This window comes from Doryrhamphus excisus, chromosome 18 (assembly GCF_030265055.1).
Source record: "Doryrhamphus excisus isolate RoL2022-K1 chromosome 18, RoL_Dexc_1.0, whole genome shotgun sequence".
Taxonomy (NCBI): Eukaryota; Metazoa; Chordata; class Actinopteri; order Syngnathiformes; family Syngnathidae; genus Doryrhamphus; species Doryrhamphus excisus.
Genome location: NC_080483.1, coordinates 17,045,153 through 17,067,691, shown reverse-complemented (window position 1 = coordinate 17,067,691; position 22,539 = coordinate 17,045,153). Strand labels below are relative to the sequence as shown.

The window sequence follows — 22,539 nt, the reverse complement described above, 5'->3', positions numbered from 1 at the left end:
AAAAATTGAGAGTTTTTTGCAGTATTTCTGTACTTCATGTAAAACTCGAGTCTGCTCTCTAATTTTCACAAACAGACACAGAAAATTCAAATGTAGCATGCGTACTCTAAATTTGACTTGACCAAGAAAAGTAAATCACTTCTCCCCTTGATGCCTTGAGCCTTCAGGGATGAGACACGTTTATATTTAGCCCGTAATTCAAGTGTCCTATGAATGCGTGTATATTTAGCCGGCTTTTAAACTTTCAAAACCAGACCTGTTTTGTTTTTGTTGATGTCTTGTCTCCCGGCCATGGGCGCCGTGCCAGCCCCCTAATACGAGTCCCTCCCTTTCTATCTACAGCCGGGCACACTCGGGCTACGTGACCCAGAAAGTCACAAAGAGGTCACCCCTCCCTTGGCCGCGGTATCTATGTATACTTTCCTCGCTTCCCGTCTCTCCCGCATCCCACCCGCCCCGCTCGTCAATGGCCCGCTTCCCTCGTAAATCCTTCTCTCCTTCCACGCGGCACTCACCGCCCTTTACTGTGGGCTGATGCGTTGTTCCTCTGCGGGAAACGGCCATTCAGTGGGACGGAGATGTGAAATAACTCGGTGGCAAGGTACAGGTGTAACACGGGCCATTAAAACCATGTGAGGTTGTCAATAGCAACACAGCGTGACCACAATCTAGAACAAGAGCCGGGAACCTTTTTGGCTAAGAGAGCCATGAAAGCCAAATTAAAATAATTTCCATGAGAGCCATATCATATATTTTTAAACACTGAATGCAAATAAATGCATGCATTTTCACAACAATTTTATGTAAGTCTCATCATAATGTTGTTATACTGAAGCTAATCAATAATTAAAATACCTTATTAATGGTACTCTACACGTAGGCAGTGTACAGTACTCCTCATCTTTCTTTATTTTTGCCATCTTTTTTGGCAAAAGTGTTTGTGCTAGCTAAGCGCAAAGTTCACCTATTGACCACTCAATGACCCGGTAGGCTACCACTTTAGCCAATTATAATCGAGTATGGGCGGGACTACCGGAAGGACAGCCATTGCCGGTAGTAAATTTGCAGAAGAGGGATTAAAATACATACTAATATTTTATATTTTGATTTTTTTATACACTGATTTCTGTAATATTTAACTATAAAATAATTATAGTGTTGAGAAAAGTGTGAGAGCCAAACGCAGACATATGACCCGAACCACATATGGCTCGTGAGCCAAGGGTCCCAGACCCCCGATCTAGAAGGATGTGAGCTGAAGTGAAAAACAAATATTGGGCAAATATTTGTCGTTTGATTTCATTGAACCAGCAGCACAACAGGACATGTTTGTGCTTAGTTTTAAGTGCAGCGGGTCACCCGAGGGTAAAGCTATGAAACCAGTTTAGCATTGCACCAGTGTTTTGGAAACGAGAGCACATTTAAGTAAACAGCAACTCGGGAAAGAGTATTTCACATAAACTGATGGAGTCGTCACAAATGTTGTGCTAGTGTAAGCTTACACCTTACGTATACGCGTCATGCGGCGTCCCGCTTCACGTGGCGCATAAAGATATCCTTTTTTTACTGGATGTTATCTACAAACTACTAGGGGTCAAGTCATATCTACGTTGTACCTATTTACTTTTTGGATGACATTTCTCAGCTTGTACAGATATTTGATGTATTTATTGTTGTTGTGATGAGCGGAGAGATTACCTGGAAGAAAAGCATGAAGTGCTGGTGTGTGTGCACACACGCTCAGCGAACCTGCAGAGATCGTTACAAGGATTTTCTATTTTCTACTTGGAAAATGTTAGTCATAGGTGAAATAGAAATGGAATGGACAATAAGACATGCCTTTATTAGTCCCACAAGGGGACATTTCACTTTTACAGCAGCAAAAGTATAGCAGCACACAAGAATATACAGTAAATCGGATATATCGGACTCGGATATATCGGAAATTCGCTCACAACGGACAGATAAAAAAGAACCAATTTTTCTGTAATGCATTTCCAATAAAAATTCATTGCATATATCGTATTTTTTTTATAACGGATTTCGCCTATTTCGGACAAAATCTCCAGTCCCGTTCCAATGCATTTCCATTAAATTTCCCTGGCATATATCGGATGGCCGCATCGTGGCGCTCCGATTCGCCGAATCGTGACAGGCCGCTATACGACGTCATTTGCAGCGTTGCCTGCGCGTCCAGGTACATTGGAAACATAGTCAAGGAAGTGCCTTTTTATAACGGATAAAATCCCATTTACGCATATACCGGATATAAATCCCATATATGCGTAAAACGGACATTTTCCGGTATACGCATATAACGGATTTCACTTATATCGGACAAAACCAGTGGGAACAATTGAATCCGATATATCCGAGGTTTACTGTAGTACAAAGAACACAAGAGCAGATAAAGTGCCAAAACAGAGTAATACAAATCAGAATTTATATTTATATTTCGATACAATAAAAAGAGACAATTATTTAAAAACAAATAACAGCCGAAATCAAGGTAACACAATAAAAACTTAAGCTCAACTTTAAATTGGGACTCCCGTGTCAGATTTTTGGTCAGCAGATCGGGAGAACATGTCATATAAATATTTCCTTGGGTAAACTGTAAATTCTCTGGCAGCTATTATCGGCCAGCCAACAGCAGAAAAAAACGGACAGATTGAGAAAGAAATGAGTGAGTGAAGGTCCCGCGTATTCCAACAACAGCAGGCTTTGATTGATGCCGCCGATAGTCATAAGCGCAGGGCATATTATTCAAGAGCGGTAAGTCAGCGGAAGCCGCACTGCTCCGAGCTGTTTGTTTGCTGTATTGCATGCCTGAAACTGGAATGAGTACAGATCTGGTCTAATAACCCGATGAATTATTTAGAGCCCCCTCTCAATACAACCGTGCATTGAGTGTAATGGCCTGTCAAGGCTCAATGGAGGTGCGGAGAGGGCTGAATCCACTCGTTGGTCACTGATGTTTGGAAGGTGAATGAGCGTTTTCACTTCATGAGTGGCAGTGGCTGCTGAGAGTGGCTTACTTAGTGGCATGATTGTATTTATTATATAGGATGAAGACCTATTCCATCGGAACACGATAAATGAATCTTTGCGGTTGTGGACTGTCTTGAATGGCCATCTGTGTTTCCTACGTTATTATTTTGTTGATACAACACTGGCACGGAAACAGGAGTTCAGAACATTTAGGGAGATATTCAAACTTCACATTAAAATATTTCAAAGTGCCCAATACAGACGAACCTTGGTTAGCGGATGCCCCAGTTATCACGCTTTTTGGTTAACGTTGCCCATCTATGATGTCATCAGCAGTTGATACAAGTCTCAAGAACGTTAACACAAAACAAGTTTTTACAGTTTTGCAATTCTAGTTGTGAGTAATGAACATTTAGGTTTGCTTTCAGCTTGACCGAGTACGTTTACAGGATTTGTTTTTCAAGTATTGCTGTGTACTGCTATAAAGTTGTGTGCCACGCGGTCCAGTGAATTACATCTGTGGACCTCTGGTTTGAAATATGACCTTTGTTCTTACAAAGGGTGCGCTAAAAGCCAACTGGGAGAAAAACAGCCGCATTCTGAGAAAAATGAGAGTTGCAGACAACCTTGCTGGTGTTTTTGCTAGGAACTAATAACAATAAAAGAAAATGTAGCAAGTTTGTCGTGTTTCAAGTTAGATTCAAGCCATCATGTCTGCACATTTTCCATTCCTGTGTAATTTGAAAGTCAGATTTGTGTTTCCTCACCATTAACTGGCATGAGCTCATGTTTTTATGTGGCCAAACAGGCTTTTTCCATCAACAGTCTGTCAATAGTCCATTGTCATCCTAGTTATGTTGTGTGTTTTTGCTCAGGCCCACCCAAAAATATTTGCCTGTATTTTCTGCATGTCCAGCTTGCGGAAAGAGTCTTTCTCACTTAGCGTCCTACAACGTCGTCGGATCACTTGTTGTTGACGTTGAAGCCAGTGGTTCCCGGATCCACAACACAAACCTGGTGTACAGGCTTGAGCCACGTCAGGCCCGCAGCAGCAATGCAATGAATAAATGCAATGTTTTGCTGTATTTCTTTTAGCGCTCTGTTGAAATAAGATCTACGTGTCCTCTGACTTGGAACTGGCTGGACAGAATATTTCTATAGATGTTCTGCTCATATTCACGAGTTGGAAAAACAGCAGGCTTTTTGATGGAAGTCAATAATGGCGTGATCGGTCTATACGTTTTCAATTATTCATAAGGGCCCTTACCCCTCCAGCAGTTGGTTTGTGACTTTGTTGAGGTTTGTATCTGGTTTAGTTAGACGCCTTTCCCTTTCTTCTCCATTTCCTCCCTCCATCTGACCCGCTTTGGCTCTGCAGTGGAAGCAAAGAAAATAGCAAGAAAGGCGCTTTGTGGAAAGGACAGTGCGTATTTGTTTAAGAGGATGCTGGGCTTGTGGAGACATGCCTTTTTGTTTTCTTCACAAGGCTGTTCACTGAAACAGACACCCAAGAGCCACGTGTAATCACAATTAAACTCTTAGCATTTCGGAGTGGGACACGGGTTTTTGTCTCTGAGTCTTTTTGGGACACAAACACTGAGGTCAGGCTCGAAACTGTCTTTCGGAAGGGACGTGATAGGAATTTTCTCCGGTTTTGTGGGAAAAAAACAGATGCTAAAACTTAGACACGTTACAAGTATGAAGAAATGATTAAATACGATTGTTTTTAAATGCTCCATAAAATATAAGGGAAAAAAATAATGTATAAACTGTTTTTAAATGGTCCATAAAAGATAAGGAAAAAAATAATGTATAAACTGTTTTTAAATGGTCCAAAAAACAACAATGTATAAACCATGTATGCTGCACTGTTGCGAGTCATGATCATAAAAGAATAATTTTCATTTTAGTCATACTTTTAACAGAATAAAGGCATTCTCCTATGAGAGCCATATACATAACCTAAGTTAGTCTTTAGTATTATTACACTGACCTTAACTGAGGTAAGTGAGGCCCGCAGTTGTTTTGGGTGTTGTTGCGGGGTCTTTTGTGACCCTTTGGATGATTTTGATGGGTTGACCACTCCTGGGAAGGCATATTTTCGCCATTTAGAAAGCTTTAGAAATGGCTTTATAACTAACCTTTTTAGCAATCACTTTTTCACACGGGGACATGGAGGTTTGTTTTTTTTCATTTCATTTAAAAAAAGCATTTTCTGGATGGTTGTGTTGTCATTGACTAATGTTTGCATTTGTTTGCTGATCTGAAACATTTAAGTGTGAGAAACATGCAAAAAAAAAAACCAAAAAGAAATCAGGAATGGGGAAAAGGTATTTTCACACCAAAGTATATATGTTCTATTTTTGCATAACTATAATAAGCTTGACATTTTTCACATTTACCATCTTTCTCTTTCTTCTTCTCTTCAGTGATGGAGTCCACCGTCGTGAGTACGTCCACCCTGGCCCCCGATGAGTTTGACAGAAATGTGCCGCGGATCTGCGGCGTGTGTGGCGACAAAGCCACCGGCTTCCACTTCAACGCCATGACCTGTGAGGGCTGCAAAGGTTTTTTCAGGTACACGCCCGCCAATGCCGGTGATGTTGCAAACACACCGACGTAAGCCGACACGCCGGGTACACTTAGCTATGTCCTGTACATGCGCGCTGCGTGTGCTTTTTGTAGCAGCTTTCCCATCCTGCTGAGTAAGTAGGTATGTTTTCACATTAGTATGCATGCGCAGGTCCTGCATATGCAGTGCAAACACCATCTCTTTCTCTCTCTCACACACACACACACACACGCCATTTACCTACCTACATAAGAACACATGCAAAACAGCATCTATTTGCACATTAATAGTCAGCAGGAGGTAGCTGCTATTTATATTCCTTCATTCGACATCCTAATGCAGTACATCTATATTTATATAAAAATTGTGTTGATGCCGAACCGGAAAAGATGACATCCGTGGTTGTTTTAGCCACTCTCCTCCTTCGGCTGACCCTTATTTGAACTTTCACCAAGCGTGTCTGTGGTTTGTGCTGCATCTGTGTTCTGATGCATACGTCCCCCACCCCCACCCCCACCCCCACCTTCATGACACTTTGCATCACCCTCTGCCAAGATGGGCCACGCACTTCAAAATTTCCTGGCATCCATCTACGGTGTGTATATACATATATATATATATGTGCCGTATGACTTGCAGAACCACTTGAAAGGCAAACAATTTCTGCAGCTGCGCTATAATTTGTTAATGTCAAACATCACCGCACGTGCTGGATTCCATAACATAAGTACAGTTTCAAACATGTCTGGACGTGTATCCTCAGCATTTCATGTTTCCTAACTAACGTACTGTAACCGTTGCAGGAATTCTTGGAATGTGAAATGACCATTTTTTTCCTGTCATGTGTCAGCCATTTGTTGCATAAGCCGTAATAACGAGTCTCAAATGTTTACACCGAATGTAGGCGCAGTATGAAGCGCAAGGCCTCCTTCACGTGTCCTTTTAACGGCAATTGCACCATCACCAAGGACAACCGGCGCCACTGCCAAGCATGCCGGCTCAAGCGCTGTGTGGACATTGGCATGATGAAAGAGTGTAAGTATGACCGGTGACCCAGATAGGCGCTAGGTATGATGCTAACTTTACACGACATTGCTGTAAATGTTTATGACGCCGATTGCCGTGCTTTGCTACGTCGTCATCCAATTAAAATGTTCCTTTGTGCTGACTGGCCATCAATTTACAGACCGACAAACAAATACCCATTGGGGGGATAGAAGGGGGTGTGGGGGGGTCTGGTCCTGACATAGCTTTTTCAAATATGGTATTACGTAATATTTGGACTCGGGTCAAGTATCTTTGGGTTTTTGCCCCCATTAGAGCATTAGAGTGTTGACATGTTTGAACAAGTGGAGCCACCCCGCATTGTAAAGACTAATTATTCTCCAGCTGAAGTTCAAACACCTGCTGTCGCCTCTTCTTTCCTTCAAGCCCTCTGTTGCCTTTTCAAGGCGTGTAAATAGACCTTACGTCTTCATTTGTTTTCTCGTATCCGCGTATTGTCCACGGGCCTCTTTTATCCAACGGCCGTACAGTTCCAGCTAAAAATGTTTCTCCGTTAATGTGCCGGGAAATTCCACGAGAGGAGCGGCGTGGACGCTGTGATTGTGCACGTGAACAGTGGGGCTGGGGGGGGGGGGGCAGAGGCCCAGCAACATGTTATTGACAGCCAGCTCGCTGACTCTGGCGCTCTCTGGCTTTCTGTGAGCTAATTCAGTGGCTGGAACAACAAGGAGCCGACAGAACAAAGACAATGTTCTCACTTGTTTGGTGCGGCGGGGGTCTCCATATGGATATGGTCTCCTCCCACTCTCTTCCTCCGGAGAACAACACCATCCCCGCCCAACACTATATTGACATAGCTGTCAATATAGAATACAATGTGGAATATAAGTCAATCATGAAACACACCTTATGGATTTGGAGTTAAATGTTGTATTTACACTCAATCATAAGCAATATGAATATAAAAAATACTCTTTTTAACTGTTTGCTTTTTCTCTCTCACCCACCCCCCCACCCCAGTCATACTGACAGACGAGGAAGTGCAGAGGAAGAAGGACTTAATTCAACGGCGAAAGGACGAGGAGGCCCAGCGCGAAGCGGAGAGGGAGGCTCGCCGGCCTCGGCTCTCCGACGAACAGAGTCAAGTCATTGCCACGCTGGTGGAGGCGCACCACAAAACATACGACGACTCCTACTCTGACTTCTGCCGCTTCAGGGTTTGTCTTCTCACTGCATCCAAATAATGCCACTAAACAACAAAAAAATAACATTGTAGTACTTTACTGATGACACATTCATGGAATTAATGTAGTACATTGCAAACGGTAAAGTTAAAAATACAGTTTTTAAACCATAAAAGAGCCCGGTCAGCTTTTTCTTTGGCTTTTATGTGTTTTTATGCTGTTGTGGATGATACTACTAAAGGGGACCCGTGGTGACAAAAGTTATTGTGACATAGGAATATGATATAGGCGGCACGGTGGTCTAGGGGTTAGCGCGCAGACCTCACAGCTAGGAGAGGTCAATCCCACCCTCGGCCATCTCTGTGTGGAGTTTGCATGTTCTCCCCGTGCATGCGTGGGTTTTCTCCGGGTACTCCGGTTTCCTCCCACATTCCACAAACATGCTAGGTTAATTGGCGACTCCAAATTGTCCATAGGTATGAATGTGAGTGTGAATGGTTGTTTGTCTATATGTGCCCCGTGATTGGCTGTCCAGGGTGTACCCCGCCTTGTGCCCGAAGACAGCTGGGATAGGCTCCAGCACCCCCCGCGACCCTCGTGAGGAAAAGCGGTAGAAAATGAATGAATGAATATGATATACATGTTCCTGTCCTGGCTGCTCGGTGCCCAACCAAAGGGAGCTGCCTGAGTCACTTCATGACAAATAATCATGCAACCATCATTAAAATGAAAGGAAACCTATTATGCTTTTCCTCTTTTCTCACCTAAAAATGTTACGATTTTTTTATTCTCGTGTTGCCAACGATGCCAATGCGTCACATAATGACTTTTGTGTGTTTGGATGGGAGCCCTGAAGCAGTTTTAGTATCGAGTTTTATTGACGTCACTGCAAATCCTTATACACTATTGGCTGCAGATTGCCTGCTCCGGTAAACGCGGACCTGCGTTTCTCAAAGTCCTCGGGAGCGCTTGGGAGCGTGACCAATCACTGCCATGTGAGCTCGGCGGTAGTAGTGCTGGGGGTGAAGGAAATCCAAGAAAACACTGGTGGAAGAGGCGCAGAGTCTAGAAGATCTTGAAAGCTTTCCGTCCGGGTTATCGTGAACATTAAAACAATTTAATGTACAGTATATAATAATATTATAGTAATAGAATTATTGTTATTAAACTCAAAACTCATCTCTTTGCTAAAGCATATGATTAAATCTGACCCGTGATACGCTCATATGTATCAGAAACAGATCTACCACTATCCCTCTAATCAATCCCAAACCCAAACAATCGAGAAGAAGCATCGGACACGAGGCAATCAAACTGTGGCATCACGCTTTCTTGCCTTGCAGCAAGTTGGTGAAAGCCAGCCTTGTTAATCCCGCAGAGCACAAATAAAAGCCAGAGAATCAACATCAACCGAACTAGCAATTATCATGTTGAGTGCTAACAGGCTTCGCAACGTAAACACTACTCTGGTGCCATCCGTGCGCCGGTGATACAATTACAGATTGCTTTTGCAGCTTGGATGATCGGGTTACAAAAAAAAAAAAATCGTGACAAGCATAAACACTGCATTTTTACAACATTTCTTACAAAAGGACTAATTTATAATTTCTACAAATGTGTGATGTTTTTCTGTGCTCTCATCTCCCGTCCAGCCTCCAGTTCGTGAGGGCCCGGTCACACGGAGCGCAAGCAGAGCGGCTTCTCTCCACTCTCTGTCGGACGCCTCCTCCGATTCCTTCAGTCATTCTCCGGGTGAGAGACTCGCGCTATGAAATACCGGAATCCCTGAAAATCAACATTGGCTGCTGGGTGAAATCATGCAAATAGACTTTGCAGCACAGTTGCCTTTTTAGAAGCAAATAAATCCTCATATAAGAAATATAAAGAAAAACACACAAGCACTTATAATTATGAGTGTTTTTAGAAATAAGAAATATTTATACTTGACTTAAGCCATCTATTTTTCTCCCATTTTTGCTGGCTTATATAATTTGTTGTATGGCTTTACTGAGAATCCAAAGGAAATCCCGCGAAGGCCTCGTACCCTGCAGACACTTGACGCCTGCTCGTAAACATGAGTTCATTAATGCATCTGTCACTAATGGAGCACACACAGCGAGAGGCACGGTCACATGGCCCCCGTCCAGCGGTCTGCACAGGCAAATGACTGAAAATAACCCCCGAGATGTTTAAAGGCTTTGCATGTTTTGAAGGCTGTCGTCCAGGCATTCGGCTCCTTCCTGTTCTCTGTCATCCATCTTTAGCTTAGAAGATAGTTGATTTTATCACCTTGTCTGATTCGCTTGACCTTATTCTTGTTGTCATTTTTTATCTGAATTTTTCTCGTTGTAGAATCGGTAGATGCCAAAATGAACTTGAACAACTTGCTGATGATGTACCAAGAGCAAGGCAGCAGCCCCGACTCCAGCGAAGAGGAAGGTTCCAGCTTCTCGATGCTGCCCCACCTGGCCGACCTGGTCTCCTACAGCATCCAGAAGGTTATCGGCTTTGCCAAGATGATCCCAGGCTTCAGGTATATGCAAACTAGCGTCGGAATTCACCTTGTGTAACTGGCACAATGGTCATATTACTTTTGCTCTCTAGTAAATACCGCTTCTAAAAAAAAAACGTCAAATACCATTGTATTGTAATGTCAAGTGTATTTTACTTTTTTCCGGGCTTTCTGATATACTAGTGACGGACAAGATGAAAAGTGAAACGATAACCATAGAACAGTACAATAAGTCATCGATTATATACACTAATTACTTTTACTAAGTAGCTACAACATTGAATGAGAAATGTCTTAAGCAGTTACATGCCAATCAAACAACCCCAAATCTCGGGATTTTTTTATACCGCCTTCCCACAGACACTCAATTACAGCGGTAACTCCATTTTCGTTATTAATTCAATCCAAAAGGTCAGACAAAAACTTTAAATGTATAAAAACAGGCAATTTTCCCATACAAAATGCAAAGCAAATTAATGACTTGTGGCAAATTAATTTGTATTAAAATATCATTTCTTGTAATGTTAAAAAAAACCAAACCAAACAAATCCGTACTGAAATTTAGCGTATTCCTTTTTGACACATGACACACACCCCTGCAAAACGTTTAGTGGAAATCTGTCCATTTGTTTTTGCGTAATCCTGCTGACTCACAAGCTGGAAAAATTAGGGAATGGAAAAAAGATGTTCACTTGAGAATAATGGCCACTGCATTTAAAAAAAAAATGCTATCAAATAACTTCTGTCTGCGCCACAACTGCACCACTTTCTATTTTCACTTGTCATTAGTCACATTTAGTTTGTTATGCAGCAAAGGTACGACTTGTTTCTACAGCGACTCTCAGTGTCTCACTTCCTGTTTAACGTGTTCATGTGTCATGTGACTCGGACAGGAAGACTATCCCATTGATCACCACAGCACCTTCCTACTTCTTACCCCCGACAAACACCGGGAGAAACAAGTCATGTCTTGTGGTCACTCCAATGTCAAGGCTAAAACGAGCCGGGGCCTGTATTTCCGGAAAGTTGTCATTCCCGGTGGCAGTCAATGATGGATGCGGTTGGATTACCTTTGGAATGTTTGTTCGCTTGTGCTTTTCTCGCTTAAGCCCAAACCTTCAGTCAAGATTTGAAGGTTCCAGCAAGTGTCACATTCTATTTCCATTTCTTCGACATTCTAGCTCATTTCATAACACGACGACACGCGGGAGTTTGTTGACAGCGCTTAACGCAAGTTGGATTTAAATCATCACATGATGTTTCCATAAATCCGCCATGTTTAATCCATCTTGCACAATGCACACCTCATGACTGTAACTGATCTTTAACGACTTATTATGCAAGCGGCTGCATAAGTTTATGTATAATATTTAAGTATCACGTCATTTCCCTCTTGGTTTTTTAACTATTTTTTCCGTTAATTATTAGTTTTATTTCTTCCTTCTCTCGCAGAGAGCTGACCGCAGAGGACCAGATCGCTCTGCTGAAGTCCAGCGCCATCGAGGTGATCATGCTGCGCTCCAATCAGAGCTTCAACCTGGAAGACATGTCATGGAGCTGCGGCGGGCCGGATTTTAAATACCAGATCAGTGATGTCACCAAAGGTCAGTCTGAAGGCTTGCCGCATGCACACTCGACACTGCACAGGCCTGCCCCCCCCCCCACCCCCTCCCTATTTCTATTTAGCATTTAGCTAACATTATGTAGACTAGATATGTGCTACATATGAAACTGTCCTAAGATCGGCAACAAAATGGCGGCGCACACATCCATAGACCAATGAGTTTATTGTATACGTTTCAAAACAAAGCAATGCACTGTTAGGGTGCTACAGAAGCACCTGCAGGCACTTTGCCTCCCAAACGAGATTCCTTCTTGTGGGATCAAGCGAGGAATTTCTCCAGAGACAGGAGAGGCTGTATCTCGACTACTCGTGTTCAAGTTTATGCACACAATTCCCAAAATGAACTCACACTGCATGTATTTAGATGTACGGTAAGCTAGGTCCACGAGGGTTAAGGTCCAAGACCACCTGGGACTGGTGAAAAACTACAAGTTGGGAATCTTTTAAATATGTCTGTTTTAGACACTTGGCACATCGGATAACTTTATATTTTGTCTTTTCAGTGTGGCTCCAATATTCCTCCGTCCTAGTGTACCTTATTAGAGAGACAAAATATTATCAACACCAATCAATCAACATCACCTTTTATGGATTTTGTTTTTTTTCGTTTTTTTTTTACAGCGTATGCCAGAGAAATTGTGCATTGTGTTCCGTGTCCTAATTAACTTAGGGACTGTAGACCATTGTGTCAATCACTCTCCTCCGCGCCATGTTGCCTGTTGTTTTTGATTGCTATAAAACAGCTAACAGGGAGACACTGAACTACCTACGAAACGTTCTGCACTCAAAAGTTAAAAGAAGATTTTAACCATCACACAAAAAAAGTTGGACTTCTGGACATGCTGAAGGAAAGTAGAAGTTACGCTGCTGTAGGACGCCATTAAAGAATAAATTAGCCTTGGGTTCATTACATAAAGGAGGAGGTAAATAGAAAGACAGCAGCGGTAACTTTTAACGAGGATACAAAAACGCTACACCGCAGCAATGCCAGGACGAAGAGGCACGGTCAGAGGAACTGAGAAATACACTTTTTAGTCACTTTTAATTATTTCTTGGTCTTCCAAGTCTCCTGACTGTATGGCCGACATGCTAACCACTTAATCACCGCGCGGCCGCCTTACAAATATAATCATTGTAATTATTAGAATAATTGCAGATTTGACCTACTGCTGGTTATTTTTGGACCCCCCCAATAAATGAGGGACCACTGTATACAGATGTGTTACGTTTCTCCTGCAGCCGGCCACACTCTGGAGCTGCTGGAGCCACTGGTGAAGTTCCAGGTGGGCCTCAAGAAGCTCAACCTGCACGAGGAGGAACATGTGCTGCTGATGGCCATCTGCTTGCTTTCTCCAGGTACTGCACACCCTGCCGCTGGGGGCGGGGTGGGGGGGCACAGGCTATCATTGCTTCCAGTCTTTATTTTTGAGTTAATAACACAATAATTGCTTTTAAACAAGTGACTATTTATATATAAGGAACCTGAAGAAGCTCATTAGCATTGCTAATGTGATGCTAATGACCTAAAATGAGTCAACCGCCATGTCGTCACAAAACCTGATGCCCATCTCCATCTTCAGCTTGTATAACAACCGAGCCCCACTGTCTCCTCCAGACCGCCCAGGCGTGCAGGACCACGCACGCGTCGAAGCCCTCCAAGACCGGCTGTCCGAGACCCTGCAGGCCTACATCCAGCTCAACCACCCCGGAGGAAGCCTCCTCTACGCCAAGATGATCCAGAAGCTGGCCGACCTGCGCAGCCTCAACGAGGAGCACTCCAAACAGTACCGCTCGCTCTCCTTCCAGCCCGAGCACAGCATGCAGCTCACCCCGCTGGTGCTGGAGGTGTTTGGCAGCGAGGTCTCCTAGTGGGGGGCCGCACCCATGAGGGTAAAACAAGAAATGATCATGTCCTAAGTGGACGAAATTGAGTTGTGAAGTGGAAGTGCGTGTGTGTGTGTGTGTGTGTGCGTGCGTGTCTCCCTAAAGAAGTCTTTATGGAGAGCTAGCAGATGTTAAGAGACCGTAAACAAGGGAACTACATTCAGTCCGACTTAAGCTAAACACTCAACTTCTGCCTATTTACCGTGTTTTTGTCTATTTAAATCAACGCTGCTTCAGATGCCTGGACATTTTGTGTGCAACGCAACACGCGTGCACACAACAACAACACTCAGTTATTCATTTAGCCATTCCGTTGAGCTACCTCTTCTTTTTTTTACCGGGGTTCTTTTATATTTCCATCACTTTGTGTGTGAAATAGCAACTTTGCAACGCTTTAGATACCGTACCGACGACATTTTATTTGATGGAATCAGTGCCTCTGCATACTTTAACGTATAAGTTCAATGCTGCGTCACGTCGGCGTCGTCTGCTCCTCTCCGAGACGCCGTCTGTACCGCACACCGACCTTCATCTCTCACCAAAGGTGTCATCATCTACCTTGTGTCAAATCCGGCTTGCCGCCAACATGGCCGACATGCTCGCAACGTTTCCGACCGGCCCCGACGCCCCGCGAAGGAAAAAGGGTCAGCATTTTCGGGTTTGGACGGGAGCGTAGTCTGGCAGTTTAGTTTAGGATTTGGGTTTGAGAATCAGCCACTAAATGTGTTTAGCTACTATTTTTTTTCCTTAAACTGCAAACTGTCAATCAAAGCGAGCCGACGTTTGTTTTTCCTGACGCCCGCTCCCCGTTATTCCCCGTTTTATTCCTTGTAAATAGCTAGCACGTGTATCCCGAGCACTGTTATATCACCTTTTATTCAGCCTATGTACTGATATACATGATTTATATATCACAGATTTTAAAGGGCTAAAAATGCCAAATCTAACTGGAATATTGAAATGAGGCCTGAATTGTTAATATATACCATCCGTGGAAATTGGCATACAAATGGATGTAATTGCTCTACCATTTTTTTTTTTATTATTATTATTAATATTTTTGATGTCATTTCATCTTTAAAACAATTCCATGAATTGTTCGTCCTCGGAATACGTGTGAACACAGCGGATGTTAAGTTCCGGGAGCTGCTTCGGACCTCCAGTGTATCACACCCTTTCATTGCTGAATGGGAAGTGAATTACATAAGAATGTGTGTGGGGTGGGGTGGGGGTGGGTGGGGTGGGGGGAGAAGGGGGGGTTGTTTGGACCCTCCGCATGCGTGTTGTGCAGCCCCCTGGTGGCGGCATGGTGTAAATACCAGGTATAGTAACAGTAACAGATACAATATGTAGACTTGGGTCTGAACTACAGAGGAAAAGGGTATTACTTATTCATTACAGTATTTTATTTTATTATTATTATTTTTTTTTACAGACGTTGGAAATGTATTGACATGTTACAAGTACTTTACTGACACGATATGTTCGGTCCCGGCGATTGTTCTGTTTTGTTTCCATGAATCAGTATTTCCTTTTATGCCGACAACACAACAGTAATACTACCAGTAATACTACTCAGCTTTAAATAGATATTAATACACCCGCCGATGAGTAGTCGCGAGGATCAAATATTACTTCACAATCTATGCCAGATCATTGTAAAGATGTACAAAAAAAAAAAAATATGCAAATGTGTGTTTTGTTTTGAAAACGGATCAACTCCAGCCGAGTTGGATCGGACTAAACAGGGAGCGTTGGTGTTCAACACACTGCCAAAAACTTGTATCATATTTGGTTAGCTGATTTTTATATTCATGATGGAAGATGAATTCCAATATGAAATATGAAATATATGTATGTACATACGTACATACGGTAATATGAAATCCTTCTAAAGCCATACACTGCTAGGCCTTCCGTCATCAGGCCTTGGACGGTCCTCTGGAGAACTCTTCTGGCCGCCCGTGCGGGTCCAAGATGAGTTCCCATGGCTTATGAACCCCCGTCCCCCCCCCGTCCCCGTCCCCCAAGATGGCCAACCAACCGTTTGGATTCACGGCTGACCTCTGACCTGTTGGTCGCTCATTCGGTTGGACGAAATGCCGCGCGGAACGTTTTTCCACCACTTAGCGTATCGTTCCTCCCTGCGATCACATGGTCTCGTACATCTGCTGTGATTGGCCCGTGCCAGACCCCGTAGCGCTTCCCGCGACACTCGAGCGTTACGCCGCCGAGAGCGCCGTCGCTTTCGACCGTGCCGCCCCGAACCCGACTCACCAGCAGGACCGTTCTGTCACTGTGGCTTTAGTGCAACGTCTCCTACTGGTCTCGGATCGTACCAGTCCAGCCTGAGTCCATACGTTCCCCCTCTAGACCTTTATTAGGATTATCCATGTAAACATCTACAAGGACGTCCGTGTGACAATTGGAACATTTTTGGCTGCACCGCTTCTTTAGTACAGACGTCAGGACGGACGTATGCTTTGCTCTCTTGTACGTATGTAGGAAGTCACACATTTCTACTTATGTACATACGGTACTTCTGTACGTACGTATGTAGGAAGTCACCCATTTCTACTTATGTACATACGGTACTTCTGTACGTACGTATGTAGGAAGTCACACATTTCTACATACTTACATTCAGTACTTCCGTATGTACGTATGTAGGAAGTCACACATTTCTACTTATGTACATACGGTACTTCTGTACGTACGTATGTAGGAAGTCACACATTTCTACTTATGTACATACGGTACTTCTGTACGTACGTATGTAGGAGTACGTTTGGGGTGGGGGGGGGCAAAGTACTACTCTGACATTGGTCAAAGTGAAACTAATACGAGAATAAAGTAGCACATTTGCAAGAAAAAAGCCCGTAAAGACGATTAGCAATACGGTTGTGATCTGACGAGGAAAAAGTCATATTGACACACAAAGAATTCTGTGGGAATAATAAAGTCATTTTGGCAACAAAACAATGAAATTATGAGGAAAAGTCGACTACAGATTGTTGGTGGTAACCTTGTCATGTACGCGTTTATTTGTGCTCTTAGTAAATGGGATTAGGATACGGGACGAAAGATGGAAAATGGATTTTTAATTCATAAAAATATATATAATATATATATATACGTAGTAAATATACGAAGTAAAGTAAGGACAAAAACAGCATCATTTGTATAATAATAAAATGAGGGATAAAAGTGTAAAGGTTGTAAAATGATTATGATTATGTCATTATAATGAAAATGTGTAAAATGTTACGTGAAGGGCTCGAGAAAAAAGTCGTTATTTGCTGGAATGTTAAGAAAAATTAAAGCTAAATTTGTAAGATAAGATAATAAAGTTTTTAGTACAAGAATAAGTTGTAATATGTTGAAAGTTGGAATATTACCATGATGTAACATTATGGAGATTAAAAAAAAAAAATCATCTTTATTTTCAGGAAATATTATTCCGATCGCTGAAGGGTTCCTAATCAAGTCGACATAATTCCAATATTGAATCTCTGACGGAGACGGCATGGAATTTTGTTCTTGAAAAAAATAACAACCCAAAATATGACCTTTTCTCGTATGATCACAACTTTAGCCTTCTGGCCTTAAAATATGTTTTGTCATATTTCAACCTTATTCTTGCAAATGAGCTTTTTTTCTGCTAATTTTTTACAATATGTGCCCCCACCTCCTTTATGTCGGATCCAGGAATACCAGTGGGGGGTTACTGGGAAGTGTAAGTGCCACAGGGAGTCTTCCCTCGACACAGGGTCAAAGAGTTCTTGGGGATTCCAAAAGTAACACGGATTACTACGACACGTTGTACATATCATACATACAGTAAAATTTCACTCTTTTATGTTTTTGTTTTTTTTTTTACCATAAAACAAGCTGCTCAAAACTCCTTTTTTTCCTCGACGTATTAACTGGTGCATTGTGGTTGTTGGAATACTGGACCTTGTAAATCCCACAGCGACGCGTCCGTCTTTTGCCGAGATGCTACTCGGCGCGGACAACCTCACAGTAATACCCGTGTTATACCCGTATTATACCCGTATTATACCCGTATACATCCAACTCATGGTACTCACGGTACTCCATCACCAGCAAGCTTTACCTTGGTATGACTGTTGCCATTACAAATCCTGTCCCGCTCCGCGTTCCCGTTCCCGCCTTCACGACAGGGATTGTAATGGAATCAACCTCATGTAGTTCTTCAGACGAGGAGCGTCCACGACGGATGTACACCATAGTCTACCTAAAAAAAAAACAACAAAAAAACCTACCTCTTTTAGCTCTTTTATTTGCTTTAGAATTTGCTTCTGTTTGTACTTTTTTGTAATATTTGTATTCATGTTGGTATTTATTGCTGTCTAATGAGTCATACTTCAATGATTACCTCAGAGATATCTCACACGTGATGGGAGAGTCCAGCTAATGAAGTCCTTCATACACTTTTTCTGTTATTGTTGTGCAGTTCTCATACTTAGCATACTTAGCATACTTAGCATTGCCTTTTTTTGCCCCCAAAACGCACAAAATACAAGGAGTGCCCCCCGTTCCCTTTTTATAAATCTTGTGCCTGCACCAGCGGGTCCCCCCCAACAATGCCCCCCCCCCTCCCCCCCCAGCTAGAAAGAGGCTGCACACACTCCAAGAAGTTGACGCTATGCATCCACACATTTGGAAGGAGACTTTAGCAGAGTCCAGTCGGCAGAAAGACTTTGTGGGGGGGGGGGGGGGGGGGGGGTCAATGAGAGGTGTGTTAGTTCCACTTGGTACTATACGCATACTTCCGGCTCGGTCCTATTTGTTTCCTGCCTCGTTATTCCATCCTCCTGCCCGAAAGTCTCCGCCCTCGCCGCCGTCGTTCCCAGGTCAGCGAAGGGAATTCCACCGTACACCAAATGCTGCTTCTTTTAACTCGAGTTCAACACCCGAGTTTGCGACACTACATGATGTGGGTGCGAGGCCCAAATGTGCCCCCCCATCCCCCCCCCCCTTTTTAGGAAGTTAGTGGTACTCATTGGAGAGAGAGATCACTCTTTTATGTACTTCTGTCAAACTGCTTCAGGTAAACACTGAATGAAATGATGAGTGAATACTGAGGAACATTGTTGCCATGGCGACGTGCCCCCCCCCCCCACCCCGAGCCCCCTCCCCGAGCCGCGTGCCATACGACCGTTTCACTGCGGGGGCCGCCGGCTCCACTTGTTCCGCAGCTTCACAAGAGACGGACTAACTAGAACTTTTGACTTTGGGAATTTTGGCGTTGAATCCCAAGCCGACTTTGTCAACCCAAATCCCGCCGCATTCAAACGAAACGCCTGAACCAACGAAAAGCACTTAAATGTCACGTGACGTAACACGCATGCTGATTGAATTTTATTTGCCATAACAGGCCTCAGTTTTTAGGCCCAGCCTGGCTCCGCTTATTAGGAAAAAAAAATAAATCACCTAAATTTTATTGTAATTGCAATTTTATCTTTTGTCTCTTTTTTTTTTTCAAATATCTTTTTCTATTATAAATTGATGTTTTATGTAATATTATTTTGTCAGATGTTTTGCAAATCAAAAATAAACACTTGTACATTGCAATGGGGCCTCTGTGATGTGTTTGAGTACACTCATACAAAATCATTTTTTGCATGTTTGTCGCACGGAAATGTTTTAGATCATCACACAAATACAAATATTAGTCAACGATAACACAAACTGCAGTTTTTAAATGGAACTTATGAACATAAAGCTAATATAATAACTGCTTGGGCCATATTTAGCAGCAACTGCAAGCAAGCATTTGGGATAACTGGATGAATTTTGGCCCACCCGTCTTTGCAGAATTGTTGTCATTCCGCCAAATTGGAGGTTTTTCCAGCATGAAGCCTTTTTAATAAGATTCAGTTCAGGGCTTGGACTAGGCCCCACTCAGGACTTGGACTAGGCCACTCCAAAGTCTGGTCTTCAGCCATTCAGAGGTGGACTCGCTGGTGTGCTTTAGATCATTGTCCTGTTGAAGAACCCAAGTTGGTTTCATCTTGAGGTCACCAATAGATGGTCGGATTTTCTCATTCAGGATTTTCCTGGTCTTCCTGGTCCCGAAGTAGCAAAACAGCCTCAGACCATCACACTACCACCACCATATTTTACCGTTGGTATGGTGTTGTTTCCTCAACGTGTTACTTTTACGCCAGATGTTTGCCAAAGGTCTTTGGAAATGGATGTTTTCATGGGAGGGTAATCGACTTTTCACATGTAGGCCACGTAGGTTTGGATTTTTTTTTCTTCCTTTCGTAATAAAAATTTAGCATTTTGTGTTTATTAGCTGTGAGCTACAATCACCCAAACTATTAAGAAATACATCCTTGAATTATTTCACACTTTGTGTCATAAATCTAGAATCAAATAGTTTCACTTAAATTCTGCTTCAGTTTTTGTAGATTTTTTTTCAGTAAATTATTCTTTAAAAAAGTTTAATGAGACTTTTAAGTAATTATGTTTAATTATATTTGTAATTATGCAGACATATTCCTTTTTTATTACATTACAATAATAGTTGGGTATCAGACCTTTGTAGCTTTGACTGCTCTGAATGTGTATTAGCTGCACTTTATAAGTCAGCCACTAGAGGGCAGTGTTTCACCTCCAATGAACGCCCAAACCATCCCTGACCTAATGACCTCTGATTGGACACACAGGCTGGCCAGTTGACATCAGTTGGCTTTTAGAAGACCATGTGACCACAGGATTGTGGCGTGTTTAAAGGGGATGAAACCGTGTTGGCCTCACACACACACACACATACACACACACACACACACAGAAGGCGTGTATCATATCATCATAGCATATCTGACATACGCACAATATGGCGGATGAGATTTGAGCTGCAAATCTCTGTGGCTGCCGGCGTCAGGAGCGAGGCCGCGTGCGAAGGCGTCGGCAGGAGGAACAAATTTCAGGTTATCAGAGAAATCCAGTCGTTGCACGACAGTTAGTTGTCAGGCTCGGTGCGGAGCAGCACTTGTTTTGCCTGCTGATAAGGTTGCGCTGGTGCGGTTGGCAGCGACCGTTGCATCTGTGCATGAGGTTAGACGGAGGAGAAAAGAGAGAGGCTCCGGTTGCCGCAACCTCCCTGAGGTGAGCACTTTTTTTTGGCAGCGTTGTGTCCCAGCAGAGCGAGAAGAAACGAAGAAAACACCCGACGCTTTTGTACGAGCGATGCATTCATGAGAGCGCGTTTGTCTTCATATGTAATAAGAATCATAGACTAACAGCAATCTCAGTGGACGAGGATGGTGGACATCAGATATGACCACAAGATCACATGAACCAAGTCTGGAATCTAACCTGGAAGTGGTAGAAATCCATATGATGGAAAACTATTCCAAAGTTTGCTGGAATAGCTGGAATAGCTGGAATAGCGGTTCGGATCCGTATTAGTGATGACCTTCATTATATTCTTCTATCTTTGCTTGCTTTATGATTTCTTATTTTGTTTTTTTGTCACATTTATGTAAATGTGAAATGAATGGCGCCAGGAAGGCAGTTCTGGGAATGCTTAAATTGGCCAAAATACAGCAAAATACTTAAGTATGACATTTTATATTTCAATGTACCCGTTACTACGTGGTCACAGTATGTATATAAAACCATAAATCCTTGATGGAGGTATTTTAATGATAAATATTTGATGAGATATTGAAAATACTTTAATACGGGGTCAGTAGGGTGTTCAGCCCTTATATGGTGATTTTTTTTCTTTCGAAATTTGAAGCAGCTAAGTGCTGAATCGGTTCCATTTCGTAAAACCATTAACTGAGCAAAATAACAGCTTTTTTCACACACGCATTCCCGTGCCTCACTATACCCAGGTATGTGATAACAACATTGTACCAGTACCAGGTGCCCACTGAAGGACGAAGTTGCATGCACTGCCAGCCAAGCCCAGTCCAGTTTGCTGCCCCTAGGCGAAAGCTCCTATAGTCCGCTGCCACAGGGGCGAGAAGCCGATGCCTTTATTTTCACATTACACATAGGTAGACACCATTACACGCAGCCAATGCCATTACCCGGCGTGTCGACCATCAACTTCAAGAATAGGTTCTGAGACCGTTGTGTGACGAACAGACTTAACTTCAAGTCAGCTGTTTTTGGACCAGCCTTCAAGTTGAGGTTCACCCGACGGAGGTCCTTCTTTGTTGGCGGCACAGATGCCATGTTCTCCAGCATCTCCTTCTTCTCGTCTGGCGACACCTTCTTGGAGAACAGGGCAAGACCAACGAGATCCTCGCTCAGGTACCATAAGTGGCCCTTTACTTTCTGCATCGCCTTCCCCGCCACGTCAGCGTCGACCAGTTGACCATAGGCTTCGATTTCCTTCACCAGAAGCAGGTCGTTGATCGGAGCATCCGCGGCGTAGGGAGCCTCGAACCAGTGGCGCACATAGACAGAGACCAGGAAGGTACACAACCGCTGGATGGCCTGTTCCTGGTGCTTGCTGATGGCGAAGTTCGCTGCTTCCTTCAGCTGCCGTCGGAAGAGGCATATCTTCAGACAGTAAAGCCCCTTTGCCATCCAGCGGCCTCGGTGGTAGGCTCCAGGTCGGCGGAATGCCATCTTGGGCTTCTTCCCCAAGTAGGCCAGTGTCAGGTTCAGCAGCTCCAGGTAGTCGTCCCTGGTTTCGGCCTTCTCCATGTGATTGAGGACGAACTGCTCGATCTCGTTGGCTCTGTCCGATATCCATTGATGGGACCTCTGGTCAGAG

At 43.3% G+C, this 22,539-nt stretch overlaps 1 protein-coding gene across 4 annotated transcripts in view; it reads left to right on the top strand.

Moving 5' to 3' along the window:
* The window catches only part of LOC131105918 (vitamin D3 receptor B), a 29,819-nt gene extending 10,449 nt beyond the window's left edge, over nucleotides 1-19,370 (top strand). For all 4 annotated transcript variants that reach the window (XM_058054432.1, XM_058054431.1, XM_058054429.1 and 1 more), the window contains exons 3-10: nucleotides 5,421-5,568; nucleotides 6,468-6,598; nucleotides 7,589-7,785; nucleotides 9,405-9,504; nucleotides 10,105-10,285; nucleotides 11,717-11,868; nucleotides 13,128-13,244; nucleotides 13,504-19,370. In XM_058054432.1, the coding sequence (XP_057910415.1) occupies nucleotides 5,423-5,568; nucleotides 6,468-6,598; nucleotides 7,589-7,785; nucleotides 9,405-9,504; nucleotides 10,105-10,285; nucleotides 11,717-11,868; nucleotides 13,128-13,244; nucleotides 13,504-13,757 (1,278 nt within the window). In that variant the 5' untranslated portion in view covers nucleotides 5,421-5,422 and the 3' untranslated portion in view covers nucleotides 13,758-19,370. The remainder of the gene's footprint in view (nucleotides 1-5,420; nucleotides 5,569-6,467; nucleotides 6,599-7,588; nucleotides 7,786-9,404; nucleotides 9,505-10,104; nucleotides 10,286-11,716; nucleotides 11,869-13,127; nucleotides 13,245-13,503) is intronic.
* The last annotated feature ends 3,169 nt before the right edge of the window (nucleotides 19,371-22,539 follow it).